The sequence below is a fragment of the Carlito syrichta genome, unplaced genomic scaffold (genome assembly GCF_000164805.1).
Source record: "Carlito syrichta isolate Samal-C Ts95f unplaced genomic scaffold, Tarsius_syrichta-2.0.1 Scaffold316252, whole genome shotgun sequence".
Lineage (NCBI taxonomy): Eukaryota > Metazoa > Chordata > Mammalia > Primates > Tarsiidae > Carlito > Carlito syrichta.
The window spans coordinates 912,009-934,477 of NW_007260348.1; the positions used below are offsets into that span (position 1 = coordinate 912,009).

The 22,469-nt window shown below is 41.5% G+C and overlaps 1 protein-coding gene across 1 annotated transcript in view; it reads right to left on the bottom strand.

Annotated features, from left to right (window-relative positions):
* Positions 1-2,705: 2,705 nt before the first annotated feature.
* Positions 2,706-22,469, bottom strand: part of SH2D4A (SH2 domain containing 4A) — a 72,936-nt gene continuing 53,172 nt past the window's right edge. The window contains exons 7-9 of the mRNA XM_008073996.1: positions 16,116-16,246; positions 3,906-4,129; positions 2,706-3,125 (exon numbers count right to left, since the gene is read on the bottom strand). Coding sequence (XP_008072187.1) covers positions 3,033-3,125; positions 3,906-4,129; positions 16,116-16,246 — 448 coding nt within the window. The 3' untranslated portion in view covers positions 2,706-3,032. The remainder of the gene's footprint in view (positions 3,126-3,905; positions 4,130-16,115; positions 16,247-22,469) is intronic.

Below are 22,469 nucleotides of genomic sequence, written 5' to 3' on the forward strand. Positions count from 1 at the left end.
GTAGATAAATTGTGGTATAAATGCCCCTGGGATGTTTTTGGTGAGCTGCCCATTGCCCTTCTTCACTTTTTCTTTCTCTTGATCGATTTTCTTAACTGTCCCTGTGCTTTTGCTTTTTCTTTGGGTAAGCTTTGAACCAGCGAACATTTCTGGGCATTGACTAGTACTGCTGGTGACTGTAAGGGATGAACTGACTTCCTTGTGCTTCCCACTGCAGCCAGGTAGGGCAAGAGGCCAGACCCAGGACCTGACAGGTGGCTGAGGGGGACTGGAGGGGTCTGTGAGAGTCTGGCAATACAGAAGTGGCCCCCAGAAAATCTTAGATGACTGTAAAGAGAGATTCCAGAATCGTGTTGAGGGAGTTGAGGGAGAGAAGAATCAACATGGGCAGGGAGTGGCCTTTGGGCGCAGTTCCAATGAGTCAGAGTCCACAAGTTAGAGCGCTTGGGCTTAGGAACTGGTACAGTAACATGAGGGCAAAACCCCAGACCCAGAAACCTGGGGCAGGCGGGTCAGGGAGCTGGGCTTGAGAGGCATCAGGAGGAGGGGGCCAGGGCCAGGGTTTGGACATCTTTGCCTTAGACCACAACTCAGGGCAGACACAGACAGGACTAGACCACAACAGAGACAGGATGAGGTCTTCAGGCCTCTTCAACCCCATTTAGTGGAAATCAGTCTCTGGATTCTGTAAATATTCTTCCCTAAGACTTCCAAGTATTACTCCTGGCCATCACATCAAACACTGGACAGTTTATTCCTCTGAATATCAATAACCAGTGAGATAAAATAGAACTCAAATCTGCTCTCCTTTGCAATATTAGGTTAATTCAGTTGGATCAGTTCCTGTTTTCTAAATCTTCCTTGCCCCAGCAGGATGTAGCTTAGGGTAGGAATATGTGGATCTGGCCATATTATTTCCTCTACTATAATTTTAGGCAGAGAGTGATACTGAAATCTCACATGCCTTCGTAATTACCAGTGACTGACTATAGAGTACTTTCTATCCATTCCAGTGAGTAATAGAACCAGAACTTTAAGATTTCAGAGTTGGATAAAAGCAATACAGAGCACCCAGTTAAATCATCTTTTTTTCCCTCAGATGCAATAACTGAGGTTCAAAGAGGTAAAGGGTCCTGGTCCAAGATTACACAGAAAATAGTGGGAAGAGATAAAAACAGAATAAAAGTTCCTGAGTAATGCCATGACTGCTGAATCACAGAAACAAAAGCTAAGCATTGGGTCCTTATAGTAGTTTAACAATATACACAGCATGGAACATTTCAAGAGACAGTTTACAAAGACCTGTGTTAAAAGCTTTCTCATCAACACACACACACATACACAGAGCCCTCTACTCTGGCTACATTTTACACTGCTAGTGAGTACTTTACACAACCAACATCATGCACACACTGCTCTACCAATATGCTCTCATGAAAAGGCAGTGCTAAAAGAATGCTGACGCACGGAGTCAGGCTGAGAAATAAGCAAATCTCCATCCTTCCAGAAAGCAATTATCTCAGGTGGCTGAGTCTCCTCAGGAGCTGTCTGGAGGCTGTTCCATTGGTTGGGGGCTGGACCAAGAGTTGATGGAGGTTGGGGTTAGTGGTATAGGAGGGCATATGATTCCTGACTGGACAAATCTGTGTTCCAGGGCCAAACAGAGCCGGCTGGAAGGTATTTCTCATCTTCCATTTTTACTTCATCATGAGACTGGTGGACATCTGATATGTGTCCGCTTCCACAATCACATCCATGACTGCATTCGCTTTATAGGCTGTAGTAACAAATGACAATAAACTCGGTGGCTTAAAACAACAGAAATTTATTCTCTCACAGTTCTAGAGGCTAGAAGTCTGAAATTGAGGCGTCCGTAGGGCCATGTTTCCTGCTGAGGCTCTGGGGAGAACCTGATCCTGCCTCTCTCCTGGCTGCAGATGGTGGCTGGCAGTCCTTGGCTTGCAGCTACATCCTTCTGATCTGCCTCTTATCCCATGCCTTCTTCCCTCCCTGTGTGTCTCTCTTTCCAAATCTCTCTCTCCTTATCAGAATGCTGATAAGGATTTATTTAAGGTTTAGGGTCCACCCTAGTCAGTGTGATCTCATCTTAACTTGACTACATCTGCAAAGACCCTATTTCCAAATAAGGTCACATTCCCAGGGAAAGGGGGTTAAGACTTCAATATTTCTTTTGGGGGGAACACAATTCAACCCCTAACAAGTAGCATCCAAACACCTCATTTATTCTGTTCTCATCTGTGCACCTCTAGTAAATGACACCTTATGGGTGCTGTGCTTCATGCTTTTGGGTGCACTCTCAGAGCCAAAGCAGGCAGGGCAGGCGCTGTCCCACTCTCCAGAGTGAGGAAACAAACTCAGAGATGTTTGCTCACTTTCCTAGAGTCCATATGTATCTTTATACATGGTAAGCCTCTCATCACAGGTTTTAAAACTTTTCATTCCATTTACATTCACGACTTCTGTTTCTCTATGCCTCGTACTTCCTGGTTCCAACACGCACAATAAGTGAGGTGTGTTTTGAGTATCATCTCAGTCACTACAAGCTTGTTTTGCCAGCATTCCAAAGCCAACATGGGACATCATAGAAATAGGACCCTGAGACTTCCTGAGATAATACCCAGAGGGAGCGCAAGGGCCATACAACACAGTTCGCATGAGATACTGGTTTGGGAAGTACACCACAATTTCTAAAAGGTTTCGATGTCTTCACTGTTTATTTTATCTGACACACACCATTAAGATCGTACCCTTCATGATAGGTCGTTGCTGAAGCTGGGACTCTTCTCCCTTTACTTCTGGAGTGCATGTGAGCAACGGTCATTTTCTCTTGATGCTGAACTCCAGCGTCTATGCAAAAGATAAATGCCAACGAGGACTCCGTGAATACTTTCTGTTGATCAGCATTGGCTCTACTGCAGGGTGATTTGGCGTCACACACAAATGTCTGTTTCGGTGTGTCTGTCCTGGGGAGAGCCCAGTTAGAGGCTGTAGGATGCCCCATATGAAAGCCATCACTCGAAGAGCTCCAGATAGTCGGGTGGCTGATCCTGCTGACCACAGGGATAAAGAAGGAGCTCCTTCCCCAAGGAAGTGATGGGTTCCTCCTGTCAATCAGAAGGCACAGGGTCAGGCTGGACAGATAGGATGAGTACTGTGGACGTGCCCTTCCTACCTCCTCAGGGGACATCACTCCCTGCTGCTATCCTTGATTTACATGAAGCTTTATTAGTTTGTGATCATCCTTTTTTTTTTTTTTTTTTTGAGTTGGAGTCTCACTCCATCACCCAGGCTGGAGTACAGTGGCATGCACACTCACCCCAGCCTCAACCTGCTGGGCTCTTGTGATCCTTCCGCCTCAGCCTTCCGAGTAGCTGGAACTACAGATGCGTGCTACCATGCCCGGCTAAGTTTTTATCTTATTGTAGAGACGAGGTCTTGCCAAGTTGCCCGGACTGGTCCTGAATCCACGGGCTCAGGCAATCCACTTGCCTCGGCCTCCCAAAGTGCTGGGATTATAGGCTGAGCCACCGAGCCCAGCCAGTTTGTGATCATCTTAAAAGACATTTTTCTTATCCACAAGCTGCCATGTACTCTCTTCCCCTCCAGGGCTCAAGTGCTAACTTACGACTGTCCTCAGATGTGATGGGTGTATGTACAACTTTTTATATTCTCTATCCTAGTGGGGGGCCCTCTGAACATCTGAGGAAGAACTAGGTTCTAGGATAAAGATAATGCAATTAAGAACCCTGATTACCAGAGAGAATGATCAAAGATGAATCCCCCTATAACTTGTCTCAATCATGTTTCTTATCATTGTCTTTTGTTGTTAGAGCTTCTATAGGACAGTAATCCACAAAGCAAATGGAGTTTACAAATCGTTTCACCTTGTGATATTCCACCAAATCTGCCAGGGTGGCGTGCTGCAGCTGGTCCACGCCCAGGAAGCTATAGGAGTCCGCGGAGGCATCAATGAGGAAATGTTTACAGCCCTCCTCTGACAGATAGGACAAGGCATAGCCTTTGATCCTTTCGCTGACTCGGATCAGAAAACTGCCCGGCACGCCTGTGCTCAGAAGAAGTTCATTTGCTTTCTTGAGTGTGAGAATTCCTGTGGGAAAGGAAAAAGGACAGATATTTCAGCCAAATCATTTCTCAAACTCTCCTCTGTGAAGCCCAGCCATGTGGATAAAGTTTTAGAGAAAAGAAGAGCAATTTTAAATCTATATTGGGCTTCTTAGGAACACACTAAAATCTTCGGGTATTTGGTACCTGGACAAGGGTAGGTTATATAGGCAAATAGTATAAATGAGAGCTTAAGTGTTTAACTTTAAGAAGAATACATTTCCATTTCTATACCCAGTTACAGCAATGCGGGTGTTACATGGCTTGATGGTCAGTCTGGGAGTGTTAAATCTGGAAGGAGACTTAAAGACATGCTCCTCAGGCTGCCTCAGTTTACCAATGAGAATTCACAGCCTGGGGAATCGTTTGATTTAGTCTAGAACAGTAGTTCTCAACCAGGACAGTGTCTGAGAGACATTTTGGGTTGTCATGGGTGGGAGGTGCTCCTGATATCTCATGAATAGAGGCCAGAAAAGTTGCTAAACACCCTACAATGCACAGGACAGCCCACACAGCAAAGAATCATCCAGCCCAAAATGTCAGTAGTGGTGAAATTTCGACACCCTAGTCTAGGAAATTCAACCAGTTAGTGACATATCCAGGTTGGATCCAGTTCTACAAAGTGCCTTATACTATAGCCGCTCCTAATAATGCTTCATTGGCATTTAAAGGAATAAAACTGTGTGTGTGTGTGTGTGTGTGTGTGTGTGTGTGTGTGTGTGTGTGTGTGTACACATACTGGCAAAGCACAGGTCTTCATATATATATATATATAATATATATATATATATATATATGTCTTCATATATAGTCAAAGGAATAAATTCTTCATCTATATACATGAAGTAATATATATATAGATAGATACAGTTCAGAAGCCTCATGAATTCACATTCTCCCTTTCCCCAATTGGTCCAAACTCAAGAGCTTTGACTCATGTCTCAAACTCAAGAACTTTGAGTCATGTTCCAAATTTCCCTTCTTATTCCCACTCTACTTCCTCAGATGAATAGATAATGTAAAACATATCATGGAAAGATGGCCAAGTCACTGAAATGCTTGGTGAGCAGTGTTTTCCTTGTGCCCCTTTTCCTTTCAGCAGACAGTAGCTCTTGCCTTCTCCTGCTCCACAGTTAGCTAGCTCCCTGTTGGTACCCAGTGCCTTATTATTAGGGAAACAAAAACAACAACAACAACAAAAAACCTGCACATGAAAAGGCAATGGGGTTATCATAGCCCTTTAGTCTTACTGTGAGTAAAGTTCATTGAGAAGTGAACCCTAATTATCCAGAGTAAAACGTAAAATAAAACCATTTCTCTTCTCTTTTCTGTAAATAGATCTTTAACAAGGGGAGGATTTTAAGAATTGCCTGTTCTCGCCCAACCAAGATCAACCCACCAGTCCTTCTCCCATACCTTATTCAAGAGGATGCAGGCACCAGTCCCTGCTACTGAGTCCTAATACATGAGGGCCAACCTAGTATGAGCACTCGGGGTAAGAACTGGAGGTGAAGAGGAACTAAAATCATTCTATCAAAAAGATACCTGCACACGCATGTTTGTTGCAGCTCTATTCACAATAGCAAAAACATGGAGCCAACCATGCTGCCCATCGAAGCTGGACTGGATTAAAAAAATGAGGTACATGTACACAGTGGAATATTATGCAGCCATAAAGAAGGACAAACATATGGACTTTGCAGCAACTTGGATGGATTTAGAGTCGATCATACTTAGTCTATCACAGAAACAAAGAACAGAGCACCATAGGTTCTCACTCATAAGCCAACTTTGAACAATTATCATAACACTATAAGGGATTGGTAGTAGTAAGAAATTGCTGGGGGGGGTGGGATTGTACTTGAGGGAAACTGCCATGAGAAGGAAGGGCACACCTCATTAATAAGGGTACCTGCATAATGAATATTTGTATACCTAACCCTGAATTGTACCCCACATCTTTAAAATAAGGAGATCGATGGATGGATGGATGGTTGGATGGATGGATGGGCAGAAAGAACTGGAGTGAGTGAAAAGGTCTGGCAGTGGGGGAACTGCCAGACCTCTGTCAATGTCCCTGAAATGGAGGAAGACCCACAGCCTGTCTCCCAGGAGCTGTGGCTCTACTGCCCTGATTCCCGGCTGAAGCATGTGTATTGTATACATCGTGTCCAGTCACTTTCTGCCTTCTCCCTACTGAGACTGATCCATTGGACCATAGGTACCATAGGCAATGGGTGCGCCTCTTGGCTCAGATACTGAGGTGGCTGTGTAAGTTCCAATAGACACGGGCGGCTGCTTTTGTTGGTCTATTTCACCTTCCTAAACATACCTGCTCCCACTAATGAATTACAAATGACAACCATAAGTTGAAACAAGGCATCAAGGTACCAGCCTATGCAGGGACAGCACATGGCAGAGGTCTGAAGACACTGCATTAGGTTATCTGTGAAACCAGGGATAGTTTTCACTGACACTGAAAAGTCCCCTTCAGAACTAAGAGGCTGATACATCATGACTGGAGGATTAAAAAGCATTCTGGAACAGATTTCTCTCTCTTACAGACTTACTGACAGACTCACTCTGAAATGCCAAGTTACTGCAACAGATGGGGCAGATGTTACAATTTATAACATCTGGATGTTACCCATTTGGATCTGGATCCTAAAATGAAAGCTATCCTGGAAAATTATAACAAAACCGGGGCTAAGACCAAACTCCTCCTAAAATCAGATCATATAGTCATTATAAATTAAACTTCCCCAAAGCCTCTTAACTTCTGTAATTATTACCTATTACACACAGAACCTGGCATTACCTAATCTCCTGAGACCCTACTAGAACACAATAAAATTATTTCCTGGCAAAGCACAGGTCATAATGGAGACTTCTTGTACACAGTGGGACAGAGGGTAGGTTCAAAAGGTAAGTGTCCTGGAGACTAGGCTTTGAATTCAGGAGGGCAGTTTCTTTCTTTTTTTCCTTTTTGCAAAAGGATTACTATTTCTTAAGAGCACGTTCTCTTGGCACATTTAAGCATACAGGTCAATGTACAATTTGTCATGAAGTCATCAATGGCAGTGGGTGTGTTCAGCATGTCCTGAGTGTGATTACTGCCAAGCCATGAGCTTTGCCTGCTTGGGTAGGGAGCTCTTGAGCACAAAAACCAAATTCCAACATCAGATGCTCATCACCACAGACTCGGGCAATCTCCTTGCAGTATGTTGCTCCTTGCACAACTCTTAAGGATTTTGAAGCAGAAGCTTTCATCCCACCCCTCAAAGGTTATGACACTTTTATTCTGCCTCCCTTTGACCAGCTAGCTCTCTTCACACATATTACAAGAACCAAACTTATCTGAGGTCATAGGAGGATTTCTGGGCTAGTGAAAGGGGCTTAATAAGAGATTTTTTTTTGAAATTTCATCAGTTTAGTGAACTAGATTTTCACTCTGACAGCAGTGTGTTAATGTTAGAGCTGAACCCAGCCAGGGAGTGGCAGAACTCTGGCAGCCCAGAAGAAAGCAGTTGTCACTGTATAAGGTCTCACAGACAGCACCTGGCCCTTGAGAGTCTGGAACAGAACTGGAGTTGACACTCCTAAGAGCCTGAAAACCAGTGGGGAAACCTATCACAGCTGGAGGTGAGGGTGAGCAGATGGAAACACCCCACTCCTCTCTGCATGACACCAGGGATCCTTCTGGAACTTTCTATGATGATGAAAATGGTGTCTGCTGGTCAATGTGGTCGCCACTAGCCACATGTGCTACTGAGCACCTGAAATAAGGCTAGTGGGGCTAAGGGAATCAACTTTAATTTTATTTAATTTTGATGTGAAAAGTCACATATGGTTAGTAATTACCACCACACAGGGCAGTGTAGCTCTACACCTCTCTCGAGTGAATATTTTGCTCAGGAATGGCCCAGGAGAACCAATTTTTGCACTGGAGAGACAAACAGACCCCAAGAGACCTAAAGGAACTCAGAAACCCTAGCAGGGCCCCAGTTGGAAATCCAAGGCAGCAACTGTTCCAGAGAAGGGTTATTCAGTGGGATCCCCTTCTCCACAGCTTCCTCCTGGAAGATTCAATTTGCAAGATTCGACTTAAGCATGAGTGTTCTAATTCCTCACTGTGCAGTAAGTCTCAGTTTCCTTTAGACCTATTGAGCACCTGACTCCCATGTCCATCCATCCAAGCACTCACCTGGTCTATCCAAGGCCTCACCTGGTTCCCACCTCCATCTGAGTGCTCACCTGGTCTATTCAAGGTCTCACTTGGTACTCACCTCTATACAAGTATTCACCTGGTCTAGCCAAGGTTTCACCTGGTTGCCAGCTCCACCTGAGTGCTCACCTGGTCGATCCAAAGTCTCACCTGGTTCCCACTTCTATACAAGCACTCACCTGGTCTAGCCAGGGTTTCACCTGGTTCCCACCTCCACCTGAGTGCTCACCTGGTCTATCCAGGGTCTTACCTGGTTCCCACCTCCACCTGAGTGCTCACCTGGTCTATCCAAGGTCTCACCTGGTTCCTACCTCCATCCAGTGTTCACCTGACCTATCCAAAGTCTCACCTGGTTCTCACCTCCATCTGCATGCTCACCTGGTCTATCCAAGGTCTCACCTGGTTTTCACCTCTATCCAAGTACTCAGCTGGTCTATCCAAGGTCTCACCTGGTTCCTACCTCCATCTGCACGCGCACCTGGTCTATTCAAGGTCTCACCTGGTTCCCACTTCCAACTGAGCACTCAGCTAGTTCTCATCTCTGTTGGACTACTCACCATACATTCTGCCGTGATTGGCCTCCCCTACTCCACTTCCGGTTCCTAGAGGGCAATTACCACTTCTTATTTATTTTTACACTCTCAGCACCTGCCACTAAGAAAATGCCTCAGTCTAATGGATGATTGTGTCTTATAATCAAGCCAGAGTCTTCCTTCTCTAGGACACTTCTACACAGCCCTGCCTCTAGTCTGAGAATTGTTATCACAGAGACAAGGGATGCATTTCATATTTCTCTGATGTACCACCAGGCCTAATTCTATCTGTATGTGTACATCTGTACAACCTACTTCCTGCTTCCAGAAAATATGTGCTTAAAAATCAAATGAAAGATAACCAAATAATAAAGTGTATATTACCTCTGTTCAGCCTCACAGCTACCCTACAAAGATGTGCATTACTCTTCTCAAATAACAGATGAAAAACTTGCATCACAGAGAGCTGCTCAATCTGTTTAAGGTCACTCAATAGGTCAGGAGAGGCACTGGGTTTGGGCCCAGGCAGTCTGACCCTGTAGCCCATGCCCTCACCCACCTGACCAGAAAACCTAAACCTGCACTGGCACATCACACTGTTTAACATGCTTCCATTGCCTTTTGATCTTTCATGTAATCCTCAAACAACTCTAAAATAAACAAAGCTGATGCTATTATCACTCCATTTTACAGATGAGAAAACCAAGACAGAAAAGGTAAGTGCCCAAGATTACAGGATTAATGAGCGATAGTCCCAGTCTCTCGTCTCCCACTCTAGGCTCATAAAGTTTTTCTGGAATGGGCTGAAATTAAAATATGAGTATTTATTTCACAAAGAGGAGTTCACGTCTCACGTTGGGCAACTTAAAGAACATGCACTATTCCATGATTATTTATATGCTGTCTACCTGGAGGTGGGGATGACATCAATGATCTTTCCAACTTCTCCAAAGTGTGGCATCCATGGTGCTGAGAACTGAGAAGCTCCAGAGACCTTCCTTGATAAGTCAAGGATTAGAACGATTATCTTCACTTGTGTTCCCTTCATTATCTTAATGGCTGACACTTAACGAGGGCTTACTATGTGCCACACACAGTTCTAAGTGCATTTCATATATTAACAACAACCCTTTTCAGGCAGAATCATGATTTTCTGTAATTACACTGATGAGGGACAGAAGTACAGTCATGCCACTGCCTACAGCCACACACGGCTAGTTGGTGGGGGACTCAGATTTGAAGCTAGGCAGTGTGGTCCCAGAGATGTGCTTTTTACCACAACTTACCTACTTTGCTGCCGCCCTTTCTCTGGCATAAAGAAATACTGCCCAACAATATCTGGCTGTGGCGGAAGAGGTCATCCCAAAAGCATATGGCGACAAAGAAAAGTATGATGACAAAGTTATGGTTTTGAAAAATACCTCTTTAAACAGTAAATCCCCCTTTCTATATAAAATCCTAAGTAGAAACCCCAAAGCAAAGTGGCTCTTCTTTGCTGCTCACACATCCACTCTGCCAGCCTCTTGTGTCTGAAGCCCCTCTAGGTAACCTCAGGACTCCAAAAGCATGATGGGGAACCACAAGACTTGGAGTCCTGGGTATTTGCAATGGGAAGCTTAGGACTTCCAGGAACAGGCCACTGCCAACTTGTGGCAGCGTCAGGGTGAGGACTCAAGTGCACCATTTGCAAAAACCCAAGTAAGAGAGAGCTTTGGGGCTGATGAACTGACTATTCTCCACATTAATGGAGTAACACAGAAACTTTTTTTTGCAGGAGATTTGCTGCACTGAGTAATTTATGAGAAAAGCCATGGTCTTTCAGGAAAATAAATAAACAAACAAAACAGCTATGCACAACACTTTCTGCAGAAAAGTTAGTTCTTGCTAAATCTGAATACATGTGCGTAGCTTTAGCCTTTTTATGTTATACCCCCTCTGGTTACTTCAAAATCTGAACCAATACTAGGCAGTTACACAGAGCTGCGGAGAATAATTTAGAGGAAAATGCTGTGATGCCATTTATGTAGGTGAAGCCTTCATGCTAAAAGGAGCCCTGCTGGTCCCTCTCAAGGTCAGAGCAGTGACCACCAGGGAATGAACTTCTAGCTGTCCTTCTCTGCCATATAAAAGCAGTGACATATTCTTGTTGCTGGCCTCAGACTTTCTGCTCTATGAAATGTATGAATCACGCATGTAAATGAGGGAGGACCTGTATGCCATCTGAGACTTAGGAACAAAAAGGCTCTCAGAAGTCACATAAATCAGTAATGTATACTTGGTGAAGACAGAAGCTTGGAAATCCCTTTGTGACAGGTGGGCAGAATTTTGATGGTCCCACAATTAAGAAATCTTCACTCCTCAGCAAAACAGTCAAAGGACAGGTGGTCACCTATGGGTTCATAAGTTCTCTAAGATTTTAGCCTGAAACAAACACTGGGAAGCCTCTCTGAGCCCTTGTTAATGCAATCTGTTCAGTTATGAATGATAATTCTATGTGGTATCTCGTCCCCGTGCTGAAGGAGTTGTGGGGTAGCAAACTGCCAGGAGGGGAAGGAGGAAGGTAAGAGAACTCCACCTGGACAGTGTCTCTAGGAAACTGAAGTTCCAGAGAATAACTGCCTCTACAGAAATGACTAGAATCTACCTTCCCAAGGAGAATGAGACAGTGGGATGTGTCAAAAATGGAAGAAATCAAAATAGCTGAAAATTATGGCCAAGTGTGGTGGCTCACACCTATAATCCCAGCACTTTGGGAAGCAGAGGCAAGAGGTTTGCCTCAGCTCAGGGGTCCAAGACCAGCCTGGGCAACTTGGTAGGACCTCGTCTCTACAATAAAATTTTTAAAAAATTATCTGGGCATGGTGGTGCACAGCTGTGGTTCCAGCTACTTGGAAGGCTAAAGTGGACGGTTCACCTGAGCCTAGCAAGTGGAGGCTGGGGTGGCCATGATCGTACCATTGCATTCCAGTCTGGGCAACAGAATGAGACTCCAACTAATAACAAAAAAAACTGAAGTATGAACTGTATTGGTACCTCACCAAAGCTAAAGGGATTTGCTTTTTAGGTAGCCTAAAATATAAAACATTAGGACTAAAGCATTTGATAGGCAGGTTCAGTTATATGCCATGACAGCAAAAGACGTCCACAAGAAACAAATAAAGATGGAAATATTTCATCAACAGTCCAACTATATCCATATTTGAATAAGAAAATTTTAATCACATTTCAGAGGAATAATGATCAACAAGGATACATAAAGCAAATATGTGAATTCTCTAACAGAAACAATTAGAAAATTCCTAAATCAGGAATCTGTTTATACCTGTATTTCTATCTTTTTACACATCTTCCTACTCCCAGTCCCTGCCAATTTCTGAGCTCCTATATATTGCTGTATTTTTAGTAGAAGTAGGAAAATGTTTATATACAGAATGAAGAGTGAATCTGTGAGTTTCTGGACAGAACATCAAACTTCAATTTTATTTATTCATTGGGCCTTTCTTGAGGAAGCTTAAAAGCATGTTAGTATGGTATAATTAATTACATATCTACATACTTTGGAGACTTATATGCTGGAGTAGAATCAGTAGGATAATTCTGTTCAGTCAGCAGGACTTTCCAGCATTTATCACTTACTTTACAACTATTATAGATTATAAGGTCTGTCTTAAAGAATGCCGCAATGTGGCAACCAGATGCAAGAATAAAAACAAGGATTGTACCAGAGGATCAAAACAGTCCTGAACTGAATAAATGGAGTTCAAGATAACAGGATGAGAAAAGACAAAAGGTGATGTGAATGAAGAAGAAAGCAGAAAACAATCCTTAAGGAAACAAAACTGAATAGATTTAATCAATTACAATATACAAAAGATCATACATCTAGAAAGTAGAATCTATTACTTAGCAACTGTAGGACTTTCTCGCATCTCTTCACACCATCCCTCCCAAATCCAAGTTCAGCCTTAACCTGCAACGTCTTGACAAACTTTTCCAGATTCACTCTCTGTTGGTGGGGATGTTCTTGTGTACTTCCAAATAACTGATGCCTTCTGAGGTGACCTCCTGACTTTTTAAAGACTGGTCCTAAATAAATACTTGTGAAAATCGTATAGGTCAGTTTCTGCAGTAATGACAATCCATTTTATTGAAGTGCTGCTTAATTCTTAATGACGCTGTTACTCAAAATAATATTTTGTGACAGGATTAGGATCATAATGGAGAGAAAGGTAGAGAGAACAGGAAGGATAAATTTATTCTTAAACTGTTTGGTTCTGATAAATCAAAATAAAAGAAACACCATGTGCCAAGTACTGTTCTAAGCACATACTGTCATTACCCTCATTTTATAGAGGAGAAAACATAACTCAAACCTAGGTAATCTGATCATTAAATTTTAAAATCTCTGCCCTCTCACTTTTCTCTTTTTCCCCTTTTGGGAGCCAGACATTGAAGACCAGGGAATTGAAACACAAAATTATTCTAGATGATGCTGTGAAAGTGTTTTGTTTTTGTTTGTATAAGATTAACATTTAAATGGGTGGACTTTGAGGAAAACATATTATTCCCCACAACGTGCATGGGCCTCCTCCAATCCACTGAAGGCCTTAATAGATCAAAGGCTGATCTCTCAGCAGGAAGGAATTCTTCCAACAGGCTGCCTCTCAACCCAAAGTGCCCTTCTTCCCAGCAGCACCAGCCCGCCCTCTTACTCCATTAGATTTTTTGATTCACCAAGACTCCACAGTCAGGTCAGCTATTTCCTTAAGAAGTCTGCCATGGTGGGATCTGCAGGAACAGCAAATGCAAAAGTCCTAAGGTAGGGACAAGTGTGGTGTATACGATGGACAGAAGGGGGACTATGGTTTGACATGATTCTGGAGCCACAGGCAGATACAGATGAAGCACATTTTCATCAACCATAGAGAAGAGTTGATTTTTTTATTATAAATTAGCAATTTATAATTGTATAAGTGTATAGAATACAAAGCAATATCATAATTTATGAATATAATATGGAATCATTAAGTCAAGCTAGTCAGTATATCTATGATAAAAAACATGTAATATTTATTTTTGGTGAGAAATTTACACTTTTGGCACTTTTGAAATGCACAATATTTTATTATTAGCTATATTCACCATGCCATGCAATAGAACGCCCCCCTCTCTTCTTTCTATCCCTAAATCTCGCTATGTTCCTTCTTTCCATCAATAACCCAAACACCTTCCACCCAGCCATAAAACCAGAAATCCATTAGTCTTCATTCCCTGCATCCTCTCCTTCCTTTTTCCATCCTTATCTAGAGCTTAACTAAGAGAAATGGATGAAAGTATACACTTTTGCAGAGTGAAAAATTAGGTGAATGACCAAAACGGTATCTTAAGAAGGGTAATTCATAGAGGATGTAACAAAGGAAAGAAGACTGCAAAACAATTTTATAACAATAAAAAGCTACCACCCTAATACTTCAAAACAGATGTCCCGATGAATAAACAATTACATTTCAAAGAGATAAGATGAGCTGCATATTCTCTTTATCAGGGAAACATGAAATTTGGTCTTTTTAAAACTGAAAATAATGACTTATACTGACTAAATGGCTGTGTATGTGTTATTACTTTGTTATGTCATCTTGTATTTTTGTTTTGCTTATGACTGAAAAATATTTGTATAAGTGAAAATAGATCAGTAGCAATGGCATATGAATAAGTTATTATATGTAAAACTAAAGAATAATATATTTAACCAATGCACCAACTGGATTTTTAGTTCAACTATGCCTTTCTACCTTTCAGAGTTTCTAATAGAGCTGCCTGTTAAGGTATCAGCATTTTTAATAAACAACATTTTCCTTTTCTTACGCCCTGCTGTTAAAAAACTACCATCCTTACAATCAGACATGATAGCATCTTCTGCCCAAAGAGACAGAAACTAAGAAGTGGCTGACCTCCTCAGTACTTATGTTAAAAAGGAAAACTAGACAATATCTGACAGCTGAGACTGCCATGTTAATATGTAACTGGCCGTGTTCTATCTGTTCTTCTTCGACAATATTGTCTCTCTTTCTCCCAATGACTTTAAAGCAGAATAGAAAGGAAGGAGGCTTGTGACCTTTGCCCTAGGAGAAAGAAGAAACTCCTCTAGGAATGGACACATTGCTTACCAAAGTCTGAATTGCCAAAGAACACCCATTTCCAAGGGGAACTAGAAAGTTCTCCTGTAACATTCTGTCTGCATAAGCAGCGCTATAGGAAAAAGCCTATCACAAATAATTGCTCTTTTTAGAAGAGTTTCCCGTGCTATGTGCTCGGGAGCTTACTTTTTGGGGCTATACCTATGTGTGAGATTATACCACTTAAAAGAGAGATGCCTTAAACACAATATGAACCCAAACCCTCTTAGGACAAACATGCTTTCAGAGAGAATTTTATTTTTTGCTTTAAAGCACCTTTTGTTATACATACATTTAATCCAATTCACTCATAGACCTTATGGAAGCCAGCTGAAGCAAGAAGCCACTAGCTTTTCTTGAAATCCAAGAAACTAAGAGGTCAGTGAAGTGTGACGTGGGTGGAAGAGGGGCTCGAGTTCATCAAGTTTCTTGGGTCAAACACAAAAACAGTTTTTCAGCTACCATCTGCTCAGACTCTAACAAACCCACCTTGTAGCCTTAATTATATGCCAAAATGAAAGGATCAAAATCACAGAATTTTTATCTTAAAACATCACAAATTGAGTTGCTACCAGAAAAGAAAGTGATTTGCTCAGTCACTAGAGTAATGGAGAGCTGGGTCTGAAGCCTGACCTTTGGTCTGTCAACCCAGCGTCCTATCCAGCACACCCAACATCCCCAGTTGACTCTCTCTCGGTGAAAGGAAGACATGGCCATTTGACAGAGTCTCGATCAAGAGCCCCGCTGGTAAGTCAGTAGGAATACTGCTTTTACCTCCCATCTTGCAGCATTTTATTTGTGGTGATAAATTAACCCACAGAGCAAACAGTGACCATGAATGCCAACTGCTTTCTAAATCGTCGTGAGAATGCAGCCCACTGAGGAAACCTTTTAAAAACTGCTTTGTGGAAATCATTCGAAAGACCCTTTCTGGGCAGCACGAATAAATGGAAGCCTTTATTCCGTCTGCCTTTGCAATGGATTAGCACAGCTTTATCCATCCTTAGACGAGGTTCCATTGAGGGAATGTGCACTCACCATGGAACCAGGGAGCTATGGTGTTTGAGGTTTTCTGGCAGCCTGCTCCAAGTGATAGTTGCTCCTCTTTAAACCACCGAATGATGTCCTCCTGGGCAGAGCTGGACGCTGTCCGTGTCACTCCCTGATTTCTGTTATTTATAAAAGTTTTCAAGTTAGACTTAACCAATTTGAAAATCATGCCCTCAAAAATCACGTGTGTGTGTGTGTGTGTGTGTGTGTGTGTGTGTGTGTGTGTGTGTGTGACAAAGAAAGAGTCAGGGAGGGAGGGAGAAAGAGAGGGAGAGACGGAGAGAGAGACAGAGAAACACAGAGAGAAGGAATTGCATGCATTTCACCATCTAATTACACGGGCTGAGCTAAAGGAAGGTTGGACCCCTATACACCACCATTATACAACTCCTCAAAGGCAGAAGGGGAAGGAACATAAATCTGTCACTTGTCCCTCTAGTCCTAAAGGTCTAGTGATGGGAATGAGCCACTGTTGTGTTAACATACAGATTTAAATTCACTTTTAATAGGAATTAGAAGCCCCATGAACTCCCAATTAAAATTTGCAAAAAATAAGCATAGAAAATATACTTTTGCCCTTGCACTATTTTTCTGGAGACTATGTACTTGCCACAAAAGAAATCACATGTAATAAGATACATTTCCTTTCTAACATTTTCATTATTGAATTATTTCTTCTTTCTCTATTTCCACTAAACTCTCTGACTTGCTTTCTTCCCCTCCACACTTTGAATATGTTTAGCTCTGCTAAAAAATAGTCTCAGAAATATAAAGTTTAAAAAAAGAAGAGTATCTGAATATTGGTAAGAAAAAGACATAGGCAGCAAAATCATTCAGAAATAAATTCAGGAGCAGAATTTAAGTTCTAGAATATAAGTCATTTTCTACCACCAAAGGTAACATTGCAATGTAATAAACATATTTGCAAGGCCTACTCAACATCTTACTAATTTTGAGCAGAATTTAACTGAAATACACCACCACTGCAATTGTGGAACTATCTCATCCTTACAGGGCTCTGCTGGGAAACATGGGCCTGTCTGAGCCAACAAGACAGTTTCTCTGGCCTCCAACCCAAAGCAGGCCCCAAGGCAATCCAGTCTCAGCTCCTCCCCCTCCCCCTGCAGTTGGGAACTATCCCACCTGTGCAGGAATCTGCTGGGAGATAAGCGTCCATCCAAGCCTGTAAGACTGGCTTGCCAGTCTCCTTCCCACAGCAGATCCTGAGGGGCCCAGTCTCAGCTCCAGAGTCTTGCTACAATAGGGACCTATCCTGCCTGTGCAGGAACTTGTTGGGAGACACACCTGTCTGGTCCATTAAGACCATCTTCTATACTGGGGTTCCTAGCCAGTTTTCCCACACAGCCCCTGTACTGTCCTTGGATCTTCCCCAGGTCCATCCACATAAACCTCAGCCCTCACAAGACTTCCAGCAAGACTGGGCTTAGAGCACCCTCTAGTGCTGAGGTAGCTGCAGTGGCCACAGGTTAGGGAGACACAGTCAGGCTGATTCGAATCTGAAAGGCCCTCTGAAGAAAGGCACAAATAAAGCCAGATTGTAAATAGTGGAATAAACACCTAACTCCTCGAGGCATAGACATTGTTGTACATCCACACACATCAAGAGCATTTAAGGAAATATGACCTTACCAAATGTACAAAATAAGGCACCAGAAATGAACCCTGAAATGATAGATCTATGTGATCTCTCAGACAAAGACTTCAAAATAGATGTTTTAAGGCAGCTTAACAATCCCAACCCCTTACACTTGGAGACATCTCATAGGTCACCTACCAGCAACCTGACTGACCTTTTTTTAAGCAATAGCGAAAAATGAATCACTTCATATTAAATAGTATATAGCATTGGAACCAATTATTTTATTGTAATGGTATTTGCCTCATAATGGAATTTGGACAGTGAAGAATGTATTTATGACCCCAAAAAATCCAAACTTTATATCTTAAATTTTTCTAACATGGTAATGTGTGAAACGGTCACTGACATGCATTGCAGGTTCATTGATATATGTTGTGCAATAGTAATTTATTTCACATCTTCCACCTGGTGTTTTTCTATTCGAGCAGGCAATGCAGTCTTGTTTTCTTCCTTCCACATTAATAATATGTCATTTATCGACCAGTCTGTTCAAAGGAGACGTGGGAGGAAACACTCGTGATTCCTGAAAGCCACTTTTCAACTGATGGATCATTTCTCAATATATATTCCATCTCTTCATTTGCTTTTTCATGCAACTTGGATGAACAGTGTCAAGGAAACATACATTTTTTAAAAAAATTGTGCTGGCGTAAGTTTGACTTGTATAATCACCAGCAATCTCTTTATGTCCCCTGAGAGGAGACATCTGAGTAGTTTGCTAGATCTACAATGTCCCCTCAGAGGTGACATCCAAGTACAAAAGGTTGAAGTTAACCAATTCAGATAATAGAGATTGAAATAATTTTTAAAAATCAAATGGAATCCCTGGAATGGAAAAACCCAATGAATGAAATAAAAAGTACAACAGAGAACATCAACAGCAGAACCAATCAAACAAAAGAATTAGTGAGTTCTAAGACAGGTTATTTGAAAAGACACAGAGGAGAAAAATCGCGAAGGAAAAAAGTTGACAGGGTTTATGGGACAATAGTAAAGGAGCAAATATTCAAGTTATTAGAATTAAAAAACTGAGAATGACAAAGGGGTGGAAAGCTTATTCTGTTATTATTTAAATAATAACATAAAACTTTCCAAACCTGAAAAAAGAAATAAATACCCAGGTATAGGAAAGTCAAAGGTCACCAGTCAGATTCATGCCACATAAGAATAACCCAAGATATAAACAACCTGCAAGAGGTCAAAGACAAAAAGAGGATCCTGAAAGCAGTGGAAAACAAAAGCAAATAACATGTAAGGGAGACCCAACACACCTGGCAGCAGATGTCACAGCAGAAACCTTACAGGTCAGCGGGAATGGTACAACATATTCAAAGTGCTAAAGCTTTAAAAACTGCCAACCAAGAATACTGTGCCCAAAAAGCTTTCCTTTAGAAATTAAGCAGAGCTAAAGATTCCCAGAAAAACAAACAAAAAGCTGAAGCAATTAATTGCTACTAGAATTATCCTAGAAAAAATGCTAAAAGAAGTTCTTCAAACTAAAAGAAAAGGATGCTAATATGACTGTTAATTTATAATCATGGTGTGCCACTTTTATTATGAAAACTAAAAGACAAGCTATTAAAAATAATATCTACAATAGTTTTAAAGAGATAAAAAATATTTAAAATGTAAATTGTGACACTAATAACTCAAAATGTAGGGAATAGAGTTAAAGTGTACAGCTTTTCTTTTCTTTTTTAATGTTAACTGTAAAGTTTTATTTATTTTTTCCTTCATTTTAAAGATGTGGGATAAAATTCAGGGTTAGGTATACAAATGTTCATTATGTAGGTACCCTTGTTGATGAGTTATGCCTTTCCCTCCCCTGGAAGTTTCCCTCAACTGCCAGTTCCATTCTCCCTCTCTTGGCAGTTTCCTACTACTGCCAATCTCTTTCTTAAGAGTGTTATGATAATTGTTCAAGGTCCACTTATTAGTGAGAACATATGGCACTCTGTTCTTTGTTTCTGTGATAGGTCACTGAGCATGATAGACTCTAAATCCAACCATATATTTGTTGCGAAGTCCATGTATTTGTCATTCTTTATGGTTGCATAATATTCCATTGTGTACCAAACAAAAGATGTACCACAACTTTTTTATCCAGTCTAGCTTCGATGGGCAGTTCCATGTTTTTGCTATTGTGAATAGAGCTGCAACAAATATACATGTGCAGGTATCTTTTTGGTAGAATGACTTGAATTCCTCCAGGTATATTCCCAATAGGGTGATTGCTGGGTCATATGGAAGGTCAACTTCTAGTTCTTTCAGAAATTGCCACAGTGTCTTCCAAAGAGGTTGCACTAGCTTACATTCCCACCAGCAGTGTAGAAGCGTTCCTTTTTCTCCACATCCTCACCAGCATCTGTTGTTGTTTGTTTTATTAATGATGGCCATTCTTACTAGGGTTAGGAGGTGTCTAAATGTGGTTGTGATTTGCATTTCTCTGATGATGACTGAGGCTGAGCACTTTTTCATGTCTCGTTGGCTGCCCATATATCTTCATTTGAGATGTGTCTATTCATATCTTTCGCCCACTTTTTTTTTTTTTTTTGAGTTGGAGTCTCACTCTGTCGCTCAAGGCTGAAGTGCCGTGGCATGCTCATGGCCACTCCAGCATTGACCTGCAGGGCCCCAGTGATCCTTCCGCCTGAGCCTTCCAAGTAGCCAGAACTATAGGCATGTGCTACCATGCCCAACTAATTTTTTTATTTATTGTAGAGACGAGCTCTTGCCAAGTTGCCTGGGCTGGTCTCGAACCCACAGGCTCAGGCTATCTACTTGCCTTGGCCTCCCAAAGTGCTGGGATTGCAGGTTGAGCCACTGAGCCCAGTCTTTTGCCCACTTTTTAATGGGGCTTTTTTTTTTCTTTAGGCATGTTTGGGTTCCTTGTAGATCCTAGATGTTAGACTTTTATCAGATATACAGTTGCCAAATATATTTTCTCATTCTGTGGGCTGTCTCCCTGCTGTCTTGATGGTTTCTTTGGCTTTGCAGAAGCTTGTCAGTTTTATGAGGTCCCACTTGTCTATCTTATCTCTTATGATATGGGCATTTGGGGTTTTGATCAGGAATTGGTTGCTAGTTCCAATTTCCATAAGGGTGTCTCCTGCATTTTCCAAGATTCTTATAGTTTTAGGTCTTTGATCCATTTAGAGTTAATTTTTGTGTATGATGATAGGTAGTGGTCCTATTTCAATCTTCTGCATGTGACCAGTCAGTTTTCCCAGCACCATTTACTGAATAGGTTCTCCTCTCCCCAGTGGTTGTTGTTGGAGGTTTTGTCAAAGATGAGTTGGTTGAGAAATTGAGGTTTTGCTTCCAGAAACTATCTCGTTTCATTGGTCCATGTGCCTGTTCTTTTACCAATACCAGGTTGTTTTGATTATTGTAGCCTTATAGTAAAGTGTGAAGTCTAGAAGTGTCATACCTCCTACTTTTTTTCTTTTGCTAAGTATTGTTTTGACTATTCGTGGTCATTTATATTTCCACATGAATTTCTGTATTGTCATTTCCAGGTCTGCAAAGAATGATGTTGGTAACTTAATGGGTATTGCATTGAATCCGTAGGTTGCCTTGCATAGGATGGACACCTTAACAATGCTGATTCTTCCTATTCATGAGCATGGAATGTTTTTCCATTTGTTTGTGTCTTCTTGGTTTTCTTTGTGCAGTGTTTTGTAGTTCTCATTGTAAAGGTCTTCCACTTCCCTGCTTAGGAAGATGCTGAGGTACTTCAATTTTCTGTGGCTATTATGAATGGAATTGTGCTTTTTATTTGGTTCTCCATCTGCTTGTTGTTGGTGTATAAAAATGCAACTAATTTGCACATTTGTTTTGTACCCCAAGACTTTGCTAAAGTCCTTTATCAGTGCAAGCAGGTTTTTGACAGATTCTCTTGGATTTTTGAGGTATAGGATCATATCGTCAGCAAAGAAGGATAATTTGACTTCCTCTTTTCCTATTTGGAGGCCCTGATCTCCTTTTTTCTTGTCTAATTGCTCCGGCTAGGACTTTCAACACAATGTTGAACAAGAGGTGTAGTGGACAGCCTTGTCTTGTTCCAGTTTTCTGGGAAAATGTTTCCAGTTTCTGTCCATTTAGCAATATGCTAGCTGTGGGTTTATCATAGATGGTGCTTACTATTTTGAGGTATGTTGCTTCTATACCTAGGTATTTTATCAAGAAAGGATGCTCTGTTTTATCAAAAGCTTTTTCTGCATCTCATGATATAATCATGTGGCCCTTGTTTTTACATATGTTGCAGTATTTAATTACATTTATGGTCTTGTGGATGTTGAACAAGCCCTGCATCCTGGGAATGAAGCCTACCTGGTCATGGTGGATGATTTTTGAGATGTGTTTTTGGATCTAATTTGCTAGAATCTCATTGAGGATTTTTGCATCTATGTTCATAACGGATATTGGCATGCAATTCTCTTTGTTTTTGTTGGAACTTTATCTGTGATGTTAGCTTTGTAAAATGATTTAGGGAGAATTCCATCTTTCTCAATTGCCTGGAATGCTTTCAGTAGGATTGGTATCAGCTCCTCCCTGTATGTTTTATAGAATTCTGCTGGAAAGCCAAGTGATTCAGGGCTTTTTTGGGTTTTTTTTTTCCCCCGTAGGTAGTTTTCTTATGACAGAGTCAATTTTCTGGGTTGTTATTGGTCTATTTAGTG